Source organism: Taurulus bubalis (assembly GCF_910589615.1).
Source record: "Taurulus bubalis genome assembly, chromosome: 7".
Taxonomy (NCBI): domain Eukaryota; kingdom Metazoa; phylum Chordata; class Actinopteri; order Perciformes; family Cottidae; genus Taurulus; species Taurulus bubalis.
The window spans coordinates 28,016,704-28,038,073 of NC_136595.1; the positions used below are offsets into that span (position 1 = coordinate 28,016,704).

Sequence of the window (21,370 nt, forward strand, 5' to 3'; positions counted from 1 at the left end):
AGCGAGTGTTAGCAGCGAGTGTTAACAGCGAGTGTTAACAGCGAGTGTTAACAGCGAGTGTTAACAGCGAGTGTTGGCAGCGAGTGTTAACAGCGAGTGTTAGCAGCGAGTGTTAACAGCGAGTGTTAACAGCGAGTGTTAACAGCGAGTGTTGGCAGCGAGTGTTAGCAGCGAGTGTTAGCAGCGAGTGTTAACAGCGAGTGTTGGCAGCGAGTGTTAACAGCGAGTGTTGGCAGCGAGTGTTAGCCGCTAGCGTTAACAGCGAGTGTTAACAGCGAGTGTTAACAGCGAGTGTTGGCAGCGAGTGTTAACAGCGAGTGTTGGCAGCGAGTGTTAGCCGCTAGCGTTAACAGCGAGTGTTGGCAGCGAGCGTTGGCAGCGAGCGTTAGCAGCGAGCGTTAGCAGCGAGCGTTAGCAGCGAGTGTTAGCAGCGAGCGACAGCAGCGAGCGTTAGCCCTTGATGTTCACGTACATTTTACGGTACTATTTTATGGTGAAATATGGCAGCATACACACACGGGATCCCACAATGCAATGCGGTGGCGATGACGTCGTTCCTAAACAGTCACGTTGATGACGCTCTGATGTTCAAGTGGAAGTTTACCTTTTGCTCGGTGTGGTATATTATTTATATCTTATTTTATTTAATTGACAGGCGACCAAAATTAGTAAAATGTCAGATTTGTGTGTGGCTTTAAAATCTGTTTGTGACGGCGCAGTAATATAGAAGACATGAAACAGGTCTGTTATTAGACATGTGACTCTGTGTTTACTGCTCATAACGAGCCACACGGAGGTCACGGGGTCAACGACCTCTTGACCCGCCGAGGAAAAAACACAGAAAGAAACGAATGTTCTCATTCAGGTCGAGACTCTTTCTTTCCTCTCTGCTGGAGAACAGAAGTGATGACATCACAGTAAATATGATCGTTTAAACCAGTCTGATGACAAATGAGTGTGTTGTGTGTTCCTGTGTGTTGTGTGTTCCTGTGTTCCTGTGTGTTGTATGTTGTGTGTTCCTGTGTGTTGTATGTTGTGTGTTCCTGTGTGTTGTATGTTGTGTGTTCCTGTGTGTTGTATGTTGTGTGTTCCTGTGTGTTGTATGTTGTGTGTTCCTGTGTGTTGTGTGTTCCTGTATGTTGTGTGTTGTGTGTTCCTGTGTCGTGACCTCAGGAAACACAACCTTTACTCTGTAATTAAAACACAAGAGCACACCTGCCGCTCTCCTCCAGCTGTGGTGATGTCATCGTCTCGTCTCCTTCAGGAAGGAACAGACTGACATAAAACCACTAAAAATAGACTCGTTTCTCCACCAGATAAAGAACTGACTGCTGCTGAGGGAAGGAAAGACTGCATTGTATATTTATGATGGAGAGAGAGAGAGAGATCTTAAAACAAATCTGTCTGTAATGTATATAGTGAGACAGATAGATAGATAAATCCCCCAAAACTAAAACTAAAACTATATATGTATAGATGAATATTTATAATATATCTTCTCTGGTGTTTGAGCATAAAAATATGTTTTCTTCTGTCCAGTTTCTGTTTTATTAAAATCAATTAAAAACACCTTTAAAGAAAGAAGATATCAGAAACATGGAAGACATCGTGATGTTTCTTTCTTTCTTTCTTTCTTTCTTTCTTTCCTTCCTTCTTTCTTTCTTTCTTTCTTTCTTTCCTTCTTTCTTTCTTTCTTTCTTTCTTTCTTTCCTTCTTTCTTTCCTTCTTTCTTTCCTTCCTTCTTTCTTTCTTTCTTTCCTTCCTTCTTTCTTTCTTTCCTTCTTTCTTTCTTTCTTTCTTTCTTTCTTTCCTTCTTTCTTTCTTTCTTTCTTTCCTTCTTTCTTTCTTTCTTTCTTTCTTTCTTTCCTTCTTTCTTTCCTTCTTTCTTTCTTTCTTTCCTTCTTTCTTTCCTTCCTTCCTTCCTTCCTTCCTTCCTTCCTTCTTGAGACGCAGGTCGTTTCCTGTCTTTGGTCTTTTGGTCGGTGCCCTTTTTAAACGTTGTTGGTTTCAGGCTCTGGATCTAGTGATCAGCTCCTTTAAAGCACAACGCTGCATTTCATTTTACTGATTTATCACAAAACGTTAATAATATCACGACGATCAGAATCAAACTTCCTGCTTCTTGAAGGAGAATCTGATCTGTGTCTTTCCTCTGTCACGGTAAAAACTATTAATCAATAAAATAACGGATTAATAAACGATGAAAATTATCTTTGGTTTCAGAACTGAAAAAGATCAAACTCTGTTCCCTCGATCCTGAACGAGGTCATTGATGAGCTGAGAGCTCAAACATTACAGGACTTCTTGTTCTAACATGATAACAAAGAAATGTGGCTTCATTTCTTAATTAATTCATTTTTCCCTCACAAAATAATCAAAAAGAAGCAAAAAGAGTATCGATAAGGAACCGAACCGATAATCAGTATTGATAAGAGGACTAGAATCCTCAGGATAACGTCTCTAAAGACATCATTTAAGAATATAAATGTCATAATGTGACTGTTATTAAGCGGTACGTGTCTATATTTAAATGAGAGATTGTCCCGGAGGCGTCGGGTCTGAGGGGGGTCCGGTTCTTGGTATCTGATCCGTGTTCTTGGGCATGGAACCTGCAGCATTCCTCTGGACCCCCCGGGGTTCTCTGGTCCGCGTTGTTTCAGCGGTTTAGATTACAGCTCCCTGATTATTACCTCTCTGCAGACCATAAACACATTAGTGGAGGGGGGGGAACAGATGCCTCAGTGGAGAGCCAGGGGAGGGGGGGGGGGAGGGGGGAGGTCTGAGCACTACGGGTCACGCTGTGTTCCATCCCCCGAGGCTGCAGACGAGGTGCTTTCACCTCCGTCGCGCGCACTCTTCATCATCAGCTTCCGCCTCAGCTTCCTCAACTTCTTCCTTAGTTTCCTCCTCAGCTTCCTCTTCAGCTTCTTCCTCAACTTCCTCCTCAACTTCCTCTTCAGCTTCCTCTTCATCTTCCTCTTCATCTTCCTCCTCAGCTTCCTCCTCGGTTTATCTCTCCATGTTGTGTCATAGTCTTCTTCAGGAGGAAGATGTCTCAGACTGCTGGCCTGGTTTCTGATTGGCTGCAGCTTCTGATGAAGACGTGTTCTAGAAGCTGCTTCCTCTTTGGTGAAAGGATTCAGACACAGAGTTCAACATTGAAGACGTGAACTCTTCTTCGCTCCTCCTCTTCATCAAAGTGTGACCTAATGACTGACATCTGCTGCTGCTGTGTTTCCCAGACGGGTAATTGTAGGTGTTTGAGAGCGTGAAGGCTCCTGTCTGGTGTGCTGGGAAATTACAAGGCAGAGGACTCCTCCTCCTCCTCCTCTTCCTCCTCCTCTTCCTCCTCCTCCTCCTCCTCAGCCCTGCCGGCAGGCCTGCAGGCCGGGGAGGAGGAAGAAGAGGAGGGTGAGGAGGAGGAGTTGATTGATGGGTCGTGAAAGTTCACAGGGTGAATCTTAGTGGGAATAAATGAGAAAGAAGCAGAAGAAAGACTTCAGCGTGAAATGGAGAGAAGAGTTGAACTGGTGTTGTTTCATCTTCTTGTTCTTGTTGTTCTGGTTGTTCTAGTTGTTCTTGTTGTTCTTGTCGTCGTTCTAGTTGTTCTAGTTGTTCTTGTTCTAGTTGTTCTTGGTCTAGTTGTTCTTGTTCTCGTTGTTCTCGTTGTTGTTGTTCTCGTTGTTCTTCTTGTTCTAGTTGTTCTTGTTCTTCTTGTTCTTCTTGTTCTTGTCGTCGTTCTCGTCGTTCTGGTTCTTCTTGTTCTAGTTGTTCTTGTTCTCGTTGTTCTCGTTGTTGTTGTTCTCGTTGTTCTTGTTGTTCTCGTTGTTCTCGTTGTTCTTGTTGTTCTTGTTCTAGTTGTTCTCCTTGTTCTAGTTGTTCTTGTTGTTCTTGTTCTCGTTGTTCTAGTTGTTCTTGTTCTAGTTGTTCTTGTTCTTGTTGTTGTTCTTGTTGGTCTTCTTGTTCTTCTTGTTCTAGTTGTTCTAGTTGGTCTTCTTGTTCTTCTTGTTTCGTTGTTCTTCTTGTTTCGTTGTTCTTCTTTTTCGTTGTTCTTCTTGTTCTAGTTGTTCTTCTTGTTCTAGTTGTTCTAGTTGTTCTAGTTGTTCTTCTTGTTCTTCTTGTTTCGTTGTTCTTCTTGTTTCGTTGTTCTTCTTTTTCGTTGTTCTTCTTGTTCTAGTTGTTCTTCTTGTTGTTCTTGTTCTAGTTGTTCTAGTTGTTCTAGTTGTTCTTGTTGTTCTCGTTGTTCTAGTTGTTCTTGTTGTTCTCGTTGTTCTCGTTGTTCTCGTTGTTCTTCTTGTTCTAGTTGTTCTTCTTGTTTCATTGTTCTTCTTTTTTCGTTGTTCTTCTTGTTCTAGTTGTTCTCGTTGTTCTAGTTGTTCTTCTTGTTCTAGTTGTTCTTCTTGTTCTTCTTGTTCTAGTTGTTCTAGTTGTTCTAGTTGTTCTCGTTGTTCTAGTTGTTCTTCTTGTTCTAGTTGTTCTAGTTATTCTTCTTGTTCTAGTTGTTCTCGTTGTTCTCGTTGTTCTAGTTGTTCTTCTTGTTCTAGTTGTTCTTCTTGTTCTAGTTGTTCTTCTTGTTTCGTTGTTCTTCTTGTTTCGTTGTTCTTGTTGTTCTAGTTGTTCTTGTTGTTGTTCTTGTTGTTGTTCTAGTTGTTCTAGTTGTTCTTGTTGTTCTAGTTGTTCTTGTTGTTCTTGTTGTTCTAGTTGTTTTTGTTGTTCTAGTTGTTCTTCTTGTTCTAGTTGTTCTCGTTGTTCTAGTTGTTGTTCTTGTTCTAGTTGTTGTTCTTGTTTCATTGTTCTTCTTTTTTCGTTGTTCTTCTTGTTCTAGTTGTTCTCCTTGTTCTAGTTGTTCTTCTTGTTCTAGTTGTTCTTCTTGTTCTTCTTGTTCTAGTTGTTCTTCTTGTTCTAGTTGTTCTAGTTGTTCTTCTTGTTCTAGTTGTTCTAGTTGTTCTAGTTGTTCTTCTTGTTCTAGTTGTTCTCGTTGTTCTCGTTGTTCTAGTTGTTCTTGTTGTTCTTCTTGTTCTAGTTGTTCTTCTTGTTCTTCTTGTTCTAGTTGTTCTAGTTGTTCTTGTTGTTCTCGTTGTTCTCGTTGTTCTAGTTGTTCTAGTTGTTCTTCTTGTTCTTGTTGTTCTTCTTGTTCTTGTTGTTCTAGTTGTTCTTGTTGTTCTCGTTGTTCTAGTTGTTCTTCTTGTTCTCGTTGTTCTTCTTGTTCTAGTTGTTCTTGTTCTAGTTGTTCTTGTTGTTCTTCTTGTTCTCGTTGTTCTAGTTGTTCTTCTTGTTCTCGTTGTTCTTCTTGTTCTAGTTGTTCTTGTTCTAGTTGTTCTTGTTGTTCCTGTCGTCGTTCTCGTCGTTCTGGTTGTTCTTGTTCTAGTTGTTCTTGGTCTAGTTGTTCTTGTTCTAGTTGTTCTTGTTCTCGTTGTTCTCGTTGTTGTTGTTCTCGTTGTTCTCGTTGTTCTTGTTGTTCTCGTTGTTCTCGTTGTTCTTGTTGTTCTCGTTCTAGTTGTTCTCCTTGTTCTAGTTGTTCTTGTTGTTCTTGTTCTCGTTGTTCTAGTTGTTCTTGTTCTAGTTGTTCTTGTTCTTGTTGTTGTTCTAGTTGTTCTTGTTGGTCTTCTTGTTCTTCTTGTTCTAGTTGTTCTAGTTGGTCTTCTTGTTCTTCTTGTTTCGTTGTTCTTCTTGTTTCGTTGGTCTTCTTTTTCGTTGTTCTTCTTGTTCTAGTTGTTCTTCTTGTTCTAGTTGTTCTAGTTGTTCTTGTTGTTCTCGTTGTTCTAGTTGTTCTTCTTGTTCTTCTTGTTTCGTTGTTCTTCTTGTTTCGTTGTTCTTCTTTTTCGTTGTTCTTCTTGTTCTAGTTGTTCTTCTTGTTCTAGTTGTTCTTCTAGTTGTTCTAGTTGTTCTAGTTGTTCTTCTTGTTCTAGTTGTTCTCGTTGTTCTCGTTGTTCTAGTTGTTCTTGTTGTTCTTCTTGTTCTAGTTGTTCTTCTTGTTCTTCTTGTTCTAGTTGTTCTAGTTGTTCTTGTTGTTCTCGTTGTTCTCGTTGTTCTAGTTGTTCTAGTTGTTCTTCTTGTTCTTGTTGTTCTTCTTGTTCTTGTTGTTCTAGTTGTTCTTGTTGTTCTCGTTGTTCTAGTTGTTCTTCTTGTTCTCGTTGTTCTTCTTGTTCTAGTTGTTCTTGTTCTAGTTGTTCTTGTTGTTCTTCTTGTTCTCGTTGTTCTAGTTGTTCTTCTTGTTCTCGTTGTTCTTCTTGTTCTAGTTGTTCTTGTTCTAGTTGTTCTTGTTGTTCCTGTCGTCGTTCTCGTCGTTCTGGTTGTTCTTGTTCTAGTTGTTCTTGGTCTAGTTGTTCTTGTTCTAGTTGTTCTTGTTCTCGTTGTTCTCGTTGTTGTTGTTCTCGTTGTTCTCGTTGTTCTTGTTGTTCTCGTTGTTCTCGTTGTTCTTGTTGTTCTCGTTCTAGTTGTTCTCCTTGTTCTAGTTGTTCTTGTTGTTCTTGTTCTCGTTGTTCTAGTTGTTCTTGTTCTAGTTGTTCTTGTTCTTGTTGTTGTTCTAGTTGTTCTTGTTGGTCTTCTTGTTCTTCTTGTTCTAGTTGTTCTAGTTGGTCTTCTTGTTCTTCTTGTTTCGTTGTTCTTCTTGTTTCGTTGGTCTTCTTTTTCGTTGTTCTTCTTGTTCTAGTTGTTCTTCTTGTTCTAGTTGTTCTAGTTGTTCTTGTTGTTCTCGTTGTTCTAGTTGTTCTTCTTGTTCTTCTTGTTTCGTTGTTCTTCTTGTTTCGTTGTTCTTCTTTTTCGTTGTTCTTCTTGTTCTAGTTGTTCTTCTTGTTCTAGTTGTTCTTCTTGTTGTTCTTGTTGTTGTTCTAGTTGTTCTTGTTGTTCTCGTTGTTCTAGTTGTTCTTCTTGTTCTCGTTGTTCTCGTTGTTCTCGTTGTTCTTCTTGTTCTAGTTGTTCTTCTTGTTTCATTGTTCTTCTTTTTTCGTTGTTCTTCTTGTTCTAGTTGTTCTCGTTGTTCTAGTTGTTCTTCTTGTTCTAGTTGTTCTTCTTGTTCTTCTTGTTCTAGTTGTTCTAGTTGTTCTAGTTGTTCTCGTTGTTCTAGTTGTTCTTCTTGTTCTAGTTGTTCTAGTTATTCTTCTTGTTCTAGTTGTTCTCGTTGTTCTCGTTGTTCTAGTTGTTCTTCTTGTTCTTCTTGTTTCGTTGTTCTTCTTGTTTCGTTGTTCTTCTTTTTCGTTGTTCTTCTTGTTCTAGTTGTTCTTCTTGTTCTAGTTGTTCTTCTTGTTGTTCTTGTTGTTGTTCTAGTTGTTCTTGTTGTTCTCGTTGTTCTAGTTGTTCTTCTTGTTCTCGTTGTTCTCGTTGTTCTCGTTGTTCTTCTTGTTCTAGTTGTTCTTCTTGTTTCATTGTTCTTCTTTTTTCGTTGTTCTTCTTGTTCTAGTTGTTCTCGTTGTTCTAGTTGTTCTTCTTGTTCTAGTTGTTCTTCTTGTTCTTCTTGTTCTAGTTGTTCTCGTTGTTCTAGTTGTTCTTCTTGTTCTAGTTGTTCTTCTTGTTCTTCTTGTTCTAGTTGTTCTAGTTGTTCTAGTTGTTCTCGTTGTTCTAGTTGTTCTTCTTGTTCTAGTTGTTCTAGTTATTCTTCTTGTTCTAGTTGTTCTCGTTGTTCTCGTTGTTCTAGTTGTTCTTCTTGTTCTTCTTGTTTCGTTGTTCTTCTTGTTTCGTTGTTCTTCTTTTTCGTTGTTCTTCTTGTTCTAGTTGTTCTTCTTGTTCTAGTTGTTCTTCTTGTTGTTCTTGTTGTTGTTCTAGTTGTTCTTGTTGTTCTCGTTGTTCTCGTTGTTCTTCTTGTTCTCGTTGTTCTCGTTGTTCTCGTTGTTCTTCTTGTTCTAGTTGTTCTTCTTGTTTCATTGTTCTTCTTTTTTCGTTGTTCTTCTTGTTCTAGTTGTTCTCGTTGTTCTAGTTGTTCTTCTTGTTCTAGTTGTTCTTCTTGTTCTTCTTGTTCTAGTTGTTCTAGTTGTTCTAGTTGTTCTCGTTGTTCTAGTTGTTCTTCTTGTTCTAGTTGTTCTAGTTATTCTTCTTGTTCTAGTTGTTCTCGTTGTTCTCGTTGTTCTAGTTGTTCTTCTTGTTCTAGTTGTTCTTCTTGTTCTAGTTGTTCTTCTTGTTTCGTTGTTCTTCTTGTTTCGTTGTTCTTGTTGTTCTAGTTGTTCTTGTTGTTGTTCTTGTTGTTGTTCTAGTTGTTCTTGTTGTTCTTGTTGTTCTAGTTGTTCTTGTTGTTCTAGTTGTTCTTCTTGTTCTCGTTGTTCTCGTTGTTCTAGTTGTTCTTCTTGTTCTAGTTGTTGTTCTTGTTTCATTGTTCTTCTTTTTTCGTTGTTCTTCTTGTTCTAGTTGTTCTCGTTGTTCTAGTTGTTCTTCTTGTTCTAGTTGTTCTTCTTGTTCTTCTTGTTCTAGTTGTTCTTCTTGTTCTAGTTGTTCTAGTTGTTCTAGTTGTTCTAGTTGTTCTAGTTGTTCTTCTTGTTCTAGTTGTTCTCGTTGTTCTAGTTGTTCTTCTTGTTCTTCTTGTTCTAGTTGTTCTTCTTGTTCTTCTTGTTCTAGTTGTTCTAGTTGTTCTAGTTGTTCTTGTTGTTCTCGTTGTTCTCGTTGTTCTAGTTGTTCTTCTTGTTCTAGTTGTTCTTCTTGTTCTTGTTGTTCTAGTTGTTCTTGTTGTTCTCGTTGTTCTAGTTGTTCTTCTTGTTCTCGTTGTTCTTCTTGTTCTAGTTGTTCTTGTTCTAGTTGTTCTTGTTGTTCTTGTTGTTCTCGTTGTTCTAGTTGTTCTTCTTGTTCTCGTTGTTCTTCTTGTTCTAGTTGTTCTTGTTCTAGTTGTTCTTGTTGTTCTTGTCGTCGTTCTCGTCGTTCTGGTTGTTCTTGTTCTAGTTGTTCTTGGTCTAGTTGTTCTTGTTCTAGTTGTTCTTGTTCTCGTTGTTCTCGTTGTTGTTGTTCTCGTTGTTCTCCTTGTTCTTGTTGTTCTCGTTGTTCTCGTTGTTCTTGTTGTTCTTGTTCTAGTTGTTCTCCTTGTTCTAGTTGTTCTTGTTGTTCTTGTTCTCGTTGTTCTAGTTGTTCTTGTTCTAGTTGTTCTAGTTGTTCTTGTTGTTGTTCTAGTTGTTCTTGTTGGTCTTCTTGTTCTTCTTGTTCTAGTTGTTCTAGTTGGTCTTCTTGTTCTTCTTGTTTCGTTGTTCTTCTTGTTTCGTTGTTCTTCTTTTTCGTTGTTCTTCTTGTTCTAGTTGTTCTAGTTGTTCTCGTTGTTCTCGTTGTTCTAGTTGTTCTCGTTGTTCTAGTTGTTCTTCTTGTTCTTCTTGTTTCGTTGTTCTTCTTGTTTCGTTGTTCTTCTTTTTCGTTGTTCTTCTTGTTCTAGTTGTTCTTCTTGTTCTAGTTGTTCTTCTTGTTGTTCTTGTTGTTGTTCTAGTTGTTCTAGTTGTTCTAGTTGTTCTTGTTGTTCTCGTTGTTCTAGTTGTTCTTCTTGTTCTCGTTGTTCTCGTTGTTCTCGTTGTTCTTCTTGTTCTAGTTGTTCTTCTTGTTTCATTGTTCTTCTTTTTTCGTTGTTCTTCTTGTTCTAGTTGTTCTCGTTGTTCTAGTTGTTCTTCTTGTTCTAGTTGTTCTTCTTGTTCTTCTTGTTGTTCTAGTTGTTCTAGTTGTTCTAGTTGTTCTTCTTGTTCTAGTTGTTCTAGTTGTTCTAGTTGTTCTTCTTGTTCTAGTTGTTCTCGTTGTTCTCGTTGTTCTAGTTGTTCTTCTTGTTCTAGTTGTTCTTCTTGTTCTAGTTGTTCTTCTTGTTTCGTTGTTCTTGTTGTTTCGTTGTTCTTGTTGTTCTAGTTGTTGTTGTTGTTCTAGTTGTTCTAGTTGTTCTAGTTGTTCTTGTTGTTCTAGTTGTTCTTGTTGTTCTAGTTGTTCTTGTTGTTCTAGTTGTTCTTGTTGTTCTAGTTGTTCTTCTTGTTCTCGTTGTTCTAGTTGTTCTTCTTGTTCTAGTTGTTGTTCTTGTTTCATTGTTCTTCTTTTTTCTTCTTGTTCTAGTTGTTCTAGTTGTTCTTCTTGTTCTAGTTGTTCTAGTTGTTCTAGTTGTTCTTCTTGTTCTAGTTGTTCTCGTTGTTCTCGTTGTTCTAGTTGTTCTTCTTGTTCTAGTTGTTCTTCTTGTTCTTCTTGTTGTTCTAGTTGTTCTAGTTGTTCTTGTTGTTCTCGTTGTTCTTGTTGTTCTCGTTGTTCTCGTTGTTCTCGTTGTTCTCGTTGTTCTAGTTGTTCTTCTTGTTCTAGTTGTTCTTCTTGTTCTTGTTGTTCTCGTTGTTCTAGTTGTTCTTCTTGTTCTAGTTGTTCTTCTTGTTCTCGTTGTTCTTCTTGTTCTAGTTGTTCTTCTTGTTCTAGTTGTTCTAGTTATTCTTCTTGTTCTAGTTGTTCTAGTTGTTCTTCTTGTTCTAGTTGTTCTAGTTGTTCTTCTTGTTCTCGTTGTTCTAGTTGTTCTAGTTGTTCTTCTTGTTCTAGTTGTTCTAGTTGTTCTTCTTGTTCTAGTTGTTCTCGTTGTTCTCGTTGTTCTAGTTGTTCTTCTTGTTCTAGTTGTTCTTCTTGTTCTAGTTGTTCTTCTTGTTCTTCTTGTTCTAGTTGTTCTTGTTGTTCTTGTTGTTCTCGTTGTTCTAGTTGTTCTAGTTGTTCTTCTTGTTCTTCTTGTTCTTCTTGTTCTCGTTGTTCTTCTTGTTCTCGTTGTTCTTCTTGTTCTAGTTGTTCTTCTTGTTCTCGTTGTTCTTCTTGTTCTCGTTGTTCTTCTTGTTCTAGTTGTTCTTCTTGTTCTAGTTGTTCTTCTTGTTCTAGTTGTTCTTCTTGTTCTCGTTGTTCTTCTTGTTCTAGTTGTTCTTCTTGTTCTCGTTGTTCTTCTTGTTCTCGTTGTTCTTCTTGTTCTAGTTGTTCTTGTTGTTCTCGTTGTTCTTCTTGTTCTCGTTGTTCTTCTTGTTCTAGTTGTTCTTCTTGTTCTAGTTGTTCTAGTTATTCTTCTTGTTCTAGTTGTTCTAGTTGTTCTTCTTGTTCTTGTTGTTCTCGTTGTTCTTGTTGTTCTCGTTGTTCTAGTTGTTCTAGTTGTTCTTCTTGTTCTAGTTGTTCTAGTTGTTCTAGTTGTTCTCGTTGTTCTCGTTGTTCTAGTTGTTCTTCTTGTTCTAGTTGTTCTTCTTGTTCTAGTTGTTCTTCTTGTTCTTCTTGTTCTAGTTGTTCTAGTTGTTCTCGTTGTTCTCGTTGTTCTAGTTGTTCTAGTTGTTCTAGTTGTTCTTCTTGTTCTTCTTGTTCTCGTTGTTCTTCTTGTTCTCGTTGTTCTTCTTGTTCTCGTTGTTCTTCTTGTTCTAGTTGTTCTTGTTGTTCTCGTTGTTCTTCTTGTTCTCGTTGTTCTTCTTGTTCTAGTTGTTCTTCTTGTTCTAGTTGTTCTAGTTATTCTTCTTGTTCTAGTTGTTCTAGTTGTTCTTCTTGTTCTTGTTGTTCTCGTTGTTCTTGTTGTTCTCGTTGTTCTAGTTGTTCTAGTTGTTCTTCTTGTTCTAGTTGTTCTAGTTGTTCTTCTTGTTCTAGTTGTTCTCGTTGTTCCCGTTGTTCTTCTTGTTCTAGTTGTTCTTCTTGTTCTAGTTGTTCTTCTTGTTCTTCTTGTTCTAGTTGTTCTAGTTGTTCTCGTTGTTCTCGTTGTTCTAGTTGTTCTAGTTGTTCTAGTTGTTCTTCTTGTTCTTCTTGTTCTCGTTGTTCTTCTTGTTCTCGTTGTTCTTCTTGTTCTCGTTGTTCTTCTTGTTCTCGTTGTTCTTCTTGTTCTCGTTGTTCTTCTTGTTCTAGTTGTTCTTCTTGTTCTAGTTGTTCTTCTTGTTCTCGTTGTTCTTCTTGTTCTCGTTGTTCTTCTTGTTCTAGTTGTTCTTCTTGTTCTCGTTGTTCTTCTTGTTCTCGTTGTTCTTCTTGTTCTAGTTGTTCTTGTTGTTCTCGTTGTTCTTCTTGTTCTCGTTGTTCTTCTTGTTCTAGTTGTTCTTGTTGTTCTCGTTGTTCTAGTTGTTCTTGTTGTTCTCGTTGTTCTCCTTGTTCTCGTTGTTCTTCTTGTTCTAGTTGTTCTAGTTGTTCTTGTTGTTCTTGTTGTTCTAGTTGTTCTTGTTGTTCTAGTTGTTCTTGTTGTTCTAGTTGTTCTTCTTGTTCTAGTTGTTCTTCTTGTTCTAGTTGTTCTCGTTGTTCTCGTTGTTCTTCTTGTTCTAGTTGTTCTTCTTGTTCTTGTTGTTCTAGTTGTTCTTGTTGTTCTCGTTGTTCTAGTTGTTCTTCTTGTTCTAGTTGTTCTTCTTGTTCTAGTTGTTCTTGTTGTTCTCGTTGTTCTAGTTGTTCTCGTTGTTCTTCTTGTTCTCGTTGTTCTTCTTGTTCTAGTTGTTCTAGTTGTTCTTGTTGTTCTTGTTGTTCTTGTTGTTCTTCTTGTTCTAGTTGTTCTCGTTGTTCTAGTTGTTCTCATTGTTCTAGTTGTTCTCATTGTTCTAGTTGTTCTTCTTGTTCTTCTTGTTCTCGTTGTTCTTCTTGTTCTCGTTGTTCTTCTTGTTCTAGTTGTTCTTCTTGTTCTCGTTGTTCTTCTTGTTCTCGTTGTTCTTCTTGTTCTAGTTGTTCTTCTTGTTCTCGTTGTTCTTCTTGTTCTCGTTGTTCTTCTTGTTCTAGTTGTTCTTGTTGTTCTCGTTGTTCTTCTTGTTCTCGTTGTTCTTCTTGTTCTAGTTGTTCTTGTTGTTCTCGTTGTTCTAGTTGTTCTTCTTGTTCTCGTTGTTCTCCTTGTTCTCCTTGTTCTTCTTGTTCTAGTTGTTCTAGTTGTTCTTGTTGTTCTTGTTGTTCTAGTTGTTCTTGTTGTTCTAGTTGTTCTTGTTGTTCTAGTTGTTCTTCTTGTTCTAGTTGTTCTTCTTGTTCTAGTTGTTCTCGTTGTTCTCGTTGTTCTTCTTGTTCTAGTTGTTCTTCTTGTTCTTGTTGTTCTAGTTGTTCTTGTTGTTCTCGTTGTTCTAGTTGTTCTTCTTATTCTAGTTGTTCTTCTTGTTCTAGTTGTTCTAGTTGTTCTTGTTGTTCTCGTTGTTCTTCTTGTTCTAGTTGTTCTTGTTGTTCTCGTTGTTCTAGTTCTCATATTCACGTCTATATGACGTTGTTTTAATGTTGCTGCAGCAGCTACGTTGTTAGCGTAGCATAGCACTGAAGGCACCAGACTCCATTCAGAAAACATTCTAAGGTTGTTTGCTTATCGTCTTGAGGAGAAAACAACAAACAATAAAACATGAATTCAGACTTTTTCCACGTCTGCATCTCGATGAAGTTACTTCTGCATCTTTTCTATCCGTTTATTGTAATTAAGTCACAGCTGAAAGTGTTTACTTCAGGTCTGTGAGGCCGGTTAGACACGGTGAACACGGCATGACGTCATGAACACAGACGGCACGGCGGTTCGATCCCCAGATATCTGAGACTGTAACCGGAACAAAGCGGCACCAGAGCTCACGAAGAACACAAAGCAGTCGCATATCTTATTGGTGACGTGTTTATGAGGCCAAACACACAGGGAAGTGGAATGTGGGTCTGGCTCACTGGTTGTTGGTATTGTTGTCAGATGGACCTTTATTTTGGCGGGGCCAACAGTTCATCTCTCAGCGGGCGGCTGGTAGTTATGGAGAAACAGGAAGTGTTCAAAATCTCCATGAGTAAATATTTATCAGCCAAATCTAATATTTTACAGGATATTCAACCTTAGTTTCTTTATAACATTTAATACTTGACTTGTTTCTCTACAGGTTTATTTGAAGGTGATAAAGTAGTTTATGAATATGAGTTTACAGAAGATTATTAATCTCGTGTGGCGTAAACAGGAAACAGATTGTCTGCTCTAAAGTTGTTTTTGTTCTTATATATTAATAAAAAAAGAGTCTGAAAGATTCAGATATTTAATGTGTTGCGTAACAATATTTTAATAGATTGCAAAAGTTGGCCATTTTAAAACCAACAGGAAGTAGTTTGAACGTAACCTGAGAAAGTTTGACTTCATCATGTGACTTTTTGTAATCTTTGAGATCTCTGAGATTCTAGTTATCTGTCTGTGTGTGTGTGTGTGTGTGTGTGTGTGTGTGTGTGTGTGTGTGTGTGTGTGTGTGTGTGTGTGTGAGGTGGAGACAAAGGAAGAGTTCTTGTTGTCTTTGGGGGAGGGGTTTAATCTCAGCATCCACTTGGTAATTGGTTCTTTATTCCTGTGTTTATCTTATGTATTGCATCTTCTATTTATCTTTAGTTTCATCTAATTAAATAATATAATATATATATATATATATATATATATATATATATATATATATATATATATATATATATATATATGAAAAAATAAAAGAAGATTCACAATTAAAAACAACTGTTTTTTTAAATATTTTTATTTTTATTCATAACCGAAAATGTCCAAAGAAACATTTTATTTCACCAGATTCTTCCTCAAAACATAAACGTACAATTTAATTAAAGTCTGTTTCTTAACAACCACTATTATGTTTTTAAAACAGCCGACACTTCTTATTCTATAATTATTCTTTCTTCACACATTTCCTTTTTTTATCTGAAAACATATTAATCCGTTCACACTGATGAGTCGTTTTCCTCTGGACCTCATTCATATAACTTTACTAATTCATTCACATATTCAGAGGGTTGGTTCATACATTCATATAACTTTACTAATTCATTCACATATTCAGAGGGTTGGTTCACACATTCATAACCTCATGCATGCATTAATAAAGCCTGGAGACAGACATGTTAACAGTGTCTCCTCCTCAGCCGTGTCGGACCTGGACGTGGAGAGCAAGCTGACGTCGTACTTCCGGGCCCCGTGGCTCCAGCAGAGGAGCCTCCTGAGGCCCTCCACCCGCCCGGCCTGTGTGGAGGAGCTGCACCGGCAGGCCGGCCTCAGCCTCTGGGCCCCGCAGCCAGGTGAGGCCCCGCAGGACAGCCTGGTGCTGCTCTGACCCCTGGTGGAGCGCTGCAGCTACTGCACCCACAGTGTCAACGGTTCATCGTTTGATTAGTTTTGTGTTGTTGTTTAGTTGAATGTGTCTCTTAAAGGGACAGTACGCTGTGTAGAGTGTTTAGTGACTGTAGTCCGGTGCGTTCAGAGGTAGCAGCGTCTCCATGTGGACATTGTTTCAGATCCCCAGAGGAGGCGTCCGGGCAGCAGAGAGCGGCGGGTCACCATCTCTCTGCCCCCGATGCCGTCGTACGCCCAGAGCCCGGAGGGGATCGAGCCGCCGGTGAGGAGACGCTCCTTATGTTCATGTTTATATTCATGTTTATGTTCATATTTATATTTACTGTTCAGGGAAGCAGAGACAATGTGGTGCAGTGTTCATTATTATATTACCAAATACAATGATAGTTATACTTATCGTAACATTTCACAAACTTCCTTTTTTGTTTTCCAAAACATTTTATTGAATTAACATTTCATTTAATACTTTCATTATATTTGATGTATATTCTTTTATTTTTTTATATTTTTTTAATTTTAAAAATGTTTTCTTCATTTATTTCATTATAGACATCAGTGTAGTCCTGGTCCTCTATAGACCTCATGTAGTCCTGGTCCTCTATAGTCCTCATGTAGTCCTGGTCCTCTATAGTCCTCATGTAGTCCTGGTCCTCTATAGTCCTCATGTAGTCCTGGTCCTCTATAGTCCTCAGTGTAGTCCTGGTCCTCTATAGACCTCATGTTGTCCTGGTCCTCTATAGTCCTCATGTAGTCCTGGTCCTCTATAGTCCTCATGTTGTCCTGGTCCTCTATAGTCCTCATGTAGTCCTGGTCCTCTATAGACCTCATGTAGTCCTGGTCCTCTATAGTCCTCATGTAATCCTGGTCCTCTATAGACCTCATGTTGTCCTGGTCCTCTATAGACCTCATGTAGTCCTGGTCCTCTATAGTCCTGTGTTTGAGGACACTACTTCTTCCGTCCACAGGGGTCGCCAGACTCATCACTAAGTTAAAGTTCCTCACAGCAACTTTTTAGACATTTCTTAGTCTTTACTTTTTTCAGTATTTTAAAATGTTAAAGTTTTGTTTTAATATTTGTGAAAGTTTAATGTAGAATCCCTAAAACAAGTTTGTCCCAATTAAAATTAATTGTTGTCACTAATTCTGTTGGTTTTCCATTTTAGTTTTGTTTTATGAAAGTGATACTTTTTTAATCTCATATTTAGGCTTGAATATAAATGTTTGAATAGTTTTGTTAGATTGTATTTGATTCATTTTGAAGTGAATTGTTTGTGTTCTTCGTCCTCAAGCTGCTCGTTAGAGACGCTTCTACTCAGGTAACGACATGTTGATCATCATCTCTTCACAGTTCATAGTTCATAGTTCCCCCAGTGGTGTTGTTGTTGTTGTTGTTGTTGTTTTTATGTCTGTGTTTATGTTCATGTTCATTAGTTTGTTGTTTTGTTTTTGCTCTGAACTTCAGTTTGAATCCATTCGCTCCTCCTCCCTCACCGAGTGCTGCTTCTCTCCCTGGAGCAGAAAGGTAGTGATCCCTCCTCCCTCCTTACCTCCTTTCCTTCTCCCTCCTCCCTCCTTACCTCCTTTCCTTCTCCCTCCCCCTCCTTACCTCCTCCTTTCCACCTTCCTCCTCCCTCCTTACCTCCTTAACTCCTCCTCCCTCCTTACCTCCTCCTTTCCTCCTCCCTCCTTACCTCCTTTCCTTCTTCCTCCTTACCTCCTCCTCCCTCCCTACCTCCTTTCCTCCTCCTTTCCTTCTCCCTCCTTACCTCCTCCCTCCTCATTACTTCCTCCTTTCCTCCTCCCTCGTCTCTCCTTACCTCCTCCTTCCTTTCCTCCATCCTTTCCTCCCTCCTCTCTCCTCTTCCCTCCTCCTCCTCCTCCTCCCTCCTTTCCACCCTCCTCCCTTCCTCCTCTCTCCTCCTCCTCCCTCCTTTCCTCCCTTCTCCCTCCTTCCTCTAACACTTCACTAACTTCTCTTTCTTTTGACTTCTTACATATTAACTTAATTAACTTCCAACCACCAGAAACGGGAGGTGTGTGTGTGTGTGTGTGTGTGTGTGTGTGTGTGTGTGTGTGTGTGTGTGCGCGTGTGTGTCATGTAATGATAGGGGTCGACTCCTTGCTCCCATTATTACCCATGATCCCTCGGGTGCTGACATGTTTCTCTCTGTGCGGCCGACGGTTCGATGCCGCTGTGATGTCAATCACTTGTTTCCTTTCCTTCACCTTCATCCTTCTTCCTTCACTTTCACCTTCATCTTTCCTCTCACCTTGAAACAAATCAGCCCAAAAAAATCTCTCCTTTTTTATTTTTTATTCCTCTTCTTCTTTTCTCTTACTGGTCTGGAGAGGTTTCCAGGGAAACCAGTTTCCTTTGTGACCTTTCCTTGGTCCCTTGGTCTCTGGGAACAGAGAGCACAAAGGCTGCTGGTCTTAGTGGGAGGGAGGGTGGGAACCAGTTCAGCCTGAGAAGCACTCAGTTTCATATGCGCCTCTCTGGAGGAACCCAGAGGTAAGAGCTGGAGGAGGGGTGTGTGTGTGTGTGCGTGTGTGTGTGTGTGTGTGTGTGTGTGTGTGTGTGTGTGTGTGTGTGTGTGTGTGTGTGTGTGTGTGTGCGTGAGTGTGTGCGTGAGTGTGTGTGAGTGTCTGTGTCTGTGTGTGTGTGTGTGTGTGTGTGTGTGTGTGTGTGTGTGTGTGTGTGTGAGTGAGTGTGTGTGTCTGTGTGTGTGTGAGTGTGTGTCTGTGTGTGTGTGAGTGTTTGTGTCTGTGTGTGTGTGTGTGTGTGTGTGTGTGTGTGTCTGTGTGTGTGTGTGTCTGTGTGTCTGTGTGTGTGTGTCTGTGTGTGTGTGTGTGTGTGTCTGTGTGTGTGTGTCTGTGTGTGTCTGTGTGTGTGTGTGTGTCTGTGTGTGTCTGTGTGTGTGTGTGTGTGTGTGTGTGTGTGTGTGTGTGTGTGTGTACGGTGGGGGGAAAGTAACCGGTGGTTTGAGTCCAGGAGAAACTAAAGAGGAAGGAATTCCCTCTCAGACGTTCCAGAGTCTCGTCGCACGTCGTGACTGGAAAACACGAAAGTTCATCTTCATCTTCATCACGTCGCTGGAAAACTTTATTCTTTTGCGTCCGAAGCTCAGAAGCAGTCGGTGCTGGAACTTTCCTCATCAACTTTCACTTGTTTGCATTCTCTTCTCCTTTCCCTCTCTCTCTAGAGCACAATGTTGTCCTCGTAGTGTTTCTAACAGTGGACTCTGCTTCCAGAAAGAGAGCGAGTGCATCGATCATCTCTCACTTCGCATGTTCCTCTCTCTCCTCTCTCTCCTCCTCACCCTAACCTCCTCATCCTCTGTTCCAGGCCGCGCCCTCTGACCCCGACACCGACGAGGTGGCTCTGGGCCACCGGCCCCGGTTCCCCGTCCCCAACACGCCCAGCACCCTGGACAAGCAGACCAACTGGTCCAGAGCGCTGCCGCTGCCGACCCCCGAGCAGCGCATGAAGACCAGCTCCCAGGTCATCGCCTCCTGCGTCATCCCCATTAACGTGACCGGTAAATATAAACCTAGAACCTTCTGGTCCACGTCCGTCTGCTGGGAAGCGTTTCTCACGTCTTCTTGAGCTCTGCTTTAAAACCTTTTAAAAACCCTCCACCCTCGGGGGCAGACTGAGTAATTGTTATGATAAACTGTAAATCATAGCTTGTTTTATGAAGAGAAAAAAAGCCCAAACAGCTGTATTTGGATGTATTGAACACCATAAGTAATATACAAGTGAATATATGGTTTGGTCCATGAGAACATTCAAATGTCACAGAAAATGTGCCACAATGCAAATGTTGGAGTCCTCGCCTGAATGTTCTCTGTTCTAAACCCTCTCTAACTTTGTTCTGCTTCACTTTATCAAAGTCAACCTTTGCAGAGAGAATGTTCACATATTGTTATGATTTGGGTTAGAGAATGTTCACATATTGTTATGATTTGGGTTAGAGAATGTTCACATATAGTGTTATGATTTGGGTTAGAGAATGTTCACATATTGAGTTATGATTTGGGTTAGAGAATGTTCACATATAGTGTTATGATTTGGGTTAGAGAATGTTCACATATTGAGCTATGATTTGGGTTAGAGAATGTTCACATATTGAGCTATGATTTGGGTTAGAGAATGTTCACATATTGAGTTATGATTTGGGTTTCACGCTCATCTCTGTGACCACAGCAAACACGTTATTATTATTTTTAAACTGGACATGACGTGTTTTGAGGTGCTAGTCAGAGCCAAGCTAGCTGTTTCCAGCATCTAAGCTAAGCAAACCGCCATCCTGCCATTGCTCAGCATTAATCAAGAGGACAAGCTAACAAGCTAACTCTTAGCAAAGAAAGCTAACAAGTTTAACTGTGTAACAACATCAAAACCATAAAAACTGCTGCAGAATGAGTCTCACTTACTTGGTCGTATGATCACGCCTTCAAAAACACTCGCAACTCGTCCGTAAGAGGGATCCTACTTTCAAAAACACTCGCAGTTCGTTGAAGGCGAAATGTTAATTTAATTCATTAGAGTCCTGGTCTGCACATGGTGTTCTACACACTGAATGAAACATCTTTGTTTGGTGCAAATCAACATCAACTTTTAAACAAGGGCCGTGCTTCAGGACATTCTGCTATTACTCATAATAAACTTTGTCATCGTCGACGTCCCCGCGGGGGAAACTCTCTCAGTGTGCAGGTCATGCTTTAGCCCCGCCCCCGTTGGGCTGCGGTGCCGCGACACGAATCTCAATTAGTTCTGTCCAAACTGCTGAAAAGGCCGGAGCGCCGTAATTTACTGCCGCTCTCACCGAGTCAAAGGAAGAGTTGTACCCTGGAGTCAGAGAGTCAAGAGGGGGATAACGTGCAACGCACATTGTAATCAATGTTCAGCGATCGCTATGGTGCTGGAAGGCCTGACTGCTGTCACATGATGGTCATACCGGAGGCGAGGGAGGAAGCATTAAAAGCAGCATTTGTTTAATTCATATTCAGTAAGTATCTCCGGCTGCTGTTCCTGCAGGACTTGTAGTTCAGTGTTTAGTTCAGCGAGTGTTCCAGAGGGAAAGGGAAAGGAGTCGCAGCTCATCACACATTCCTCAGACGTCCCGTCTGTGTCGCAGGCGTCGGCTTCGACAGAGATGCCAGTGTGCGCTGCTCGCTCGTGCACTCGCAGTCGGTGCTTCAGAGGAGGAGGAAGCTGAGGAGGAGGAGGACGGTCGCCGGCGTGCCCCGACAGGTGCAGCGAGATCTGGGTACGTACTCCAACCGAGAAGTTTCATTCATAGCGGCTGAAGGGAAGAGAAAGGCTCGTTCGTTATGCATGCAGGGTTCATTCGGTCATGGAAAAGTCATAGAATTTAAAAATGATTATTTCCAGTTTTGGAAAAGTCATGGTAGTTTGTGATATTCATATTCAAGAAAGACGCTCAAAATATAAGCAGGCATACGCTGAGTATATCTATAAATGTGTATTCTTTAAAAGTCATGTAAATGTGTTATATTCATGTGTTCATGACGTTCATTTACGCTGAGTTTGAAATAATTAATATGCTTTTAAAAGAAAGACTCAAAATATAAGCAGGCATACATACAGGCATCTATATAAATGTTTATTCTTTAATCAAACTATTGTCTCATTCATTTGAGTCATTTAAGGTTTACTGTATGCTTTGTGTTCTCATTGTTAGTTTAAATACTACATTTACTCACTTTTTACTGTTTACACCCAGATTTCACTACTGAAATTTGGGTTAAAGTCATGAAAAAGTCATGAAATCCACTGGTCAGAATGTGTATAAAACCTGTTTGTGTTTTTGTGTAGAACTGAAACAAAAAGCTTCAAATTCCTTCAAAGTCATCGAGTGTTTAAATGTTCTGCTTTCTTCCGCCGTGGGAGACGAGCAGGAGGATGGTCTTTGAAGTAGGTCGACATGAGCGTGAGCGACGTCAACGAGCGAGGCGTCTTTTCAGCGTTATTTTTGGGGCATTTTATGCTTTTATTAGCCGAGCGACAGAGGAGAGATGACAGGAAACGAGAGGAGAGAAGACGAAGGACAAGAAACTAAAGTTAGCAAATGTGGTCGACACTTAAATACAGAAATATGAGTTGAGGAACGAGATAAAATGAGATGATATGAAATAACGTGAGATAATATAAGAGATAACATGAGATGAGATGAAATAAGATGAGATAATATAAGAGATAACATGAGATGAGATGAAAAAAGGTGAGATAATATAAGAAATAATATGTAATGAGATGAAATAAAATGAGAGATTAGAAGAGATTAAATACTTTATATAAGAGATCAAATTAGATAATATGCGATGAGATGAGATAAAATGAGATGAAATATATACGAAATGAGTTAAGATAAGAGATAATATGCA

General features: G+C 39.7%; 1 protein-coding gene across 1 annotated transcript in view; it reads left to right on the forward strand.

The window, feature by feature from the left end:
• nhsa (Nance-Horan syndrome a (congenital cataracts and dental anomalies)) overlaps window positions 1-21,370 on the forward strand; it is a gene marked incomplete at both ends in the record, with an annotated part of 58,040 nt that overhangs the window by 32,131 nt on the left and 4,539 nt on the right. The window contains 5 exons of the mRNA XM_079220873.1: window positions 14,752-14,904; window positions 15,121-15,221; window positions 16,422-16,481; window positions 18,306-18,498; window positions 20,101-20,232. Coding sequence (XP_079076999.1) covers window positions 14,752-14,904; window positions 15,121-15,221; window positions 16,422-16,481; window positions 18,306-18,498; window positions 20,101-20,232 — 639 coding nt within the window. The remainder of the gene's footprint in view (window positions 1-14,751; window positions 14,905-15,120; window positions 15,222-16,421; window positions 16,482-18,305; window positions 18,499-20,100; window positions 20,233-21,370) is intronic.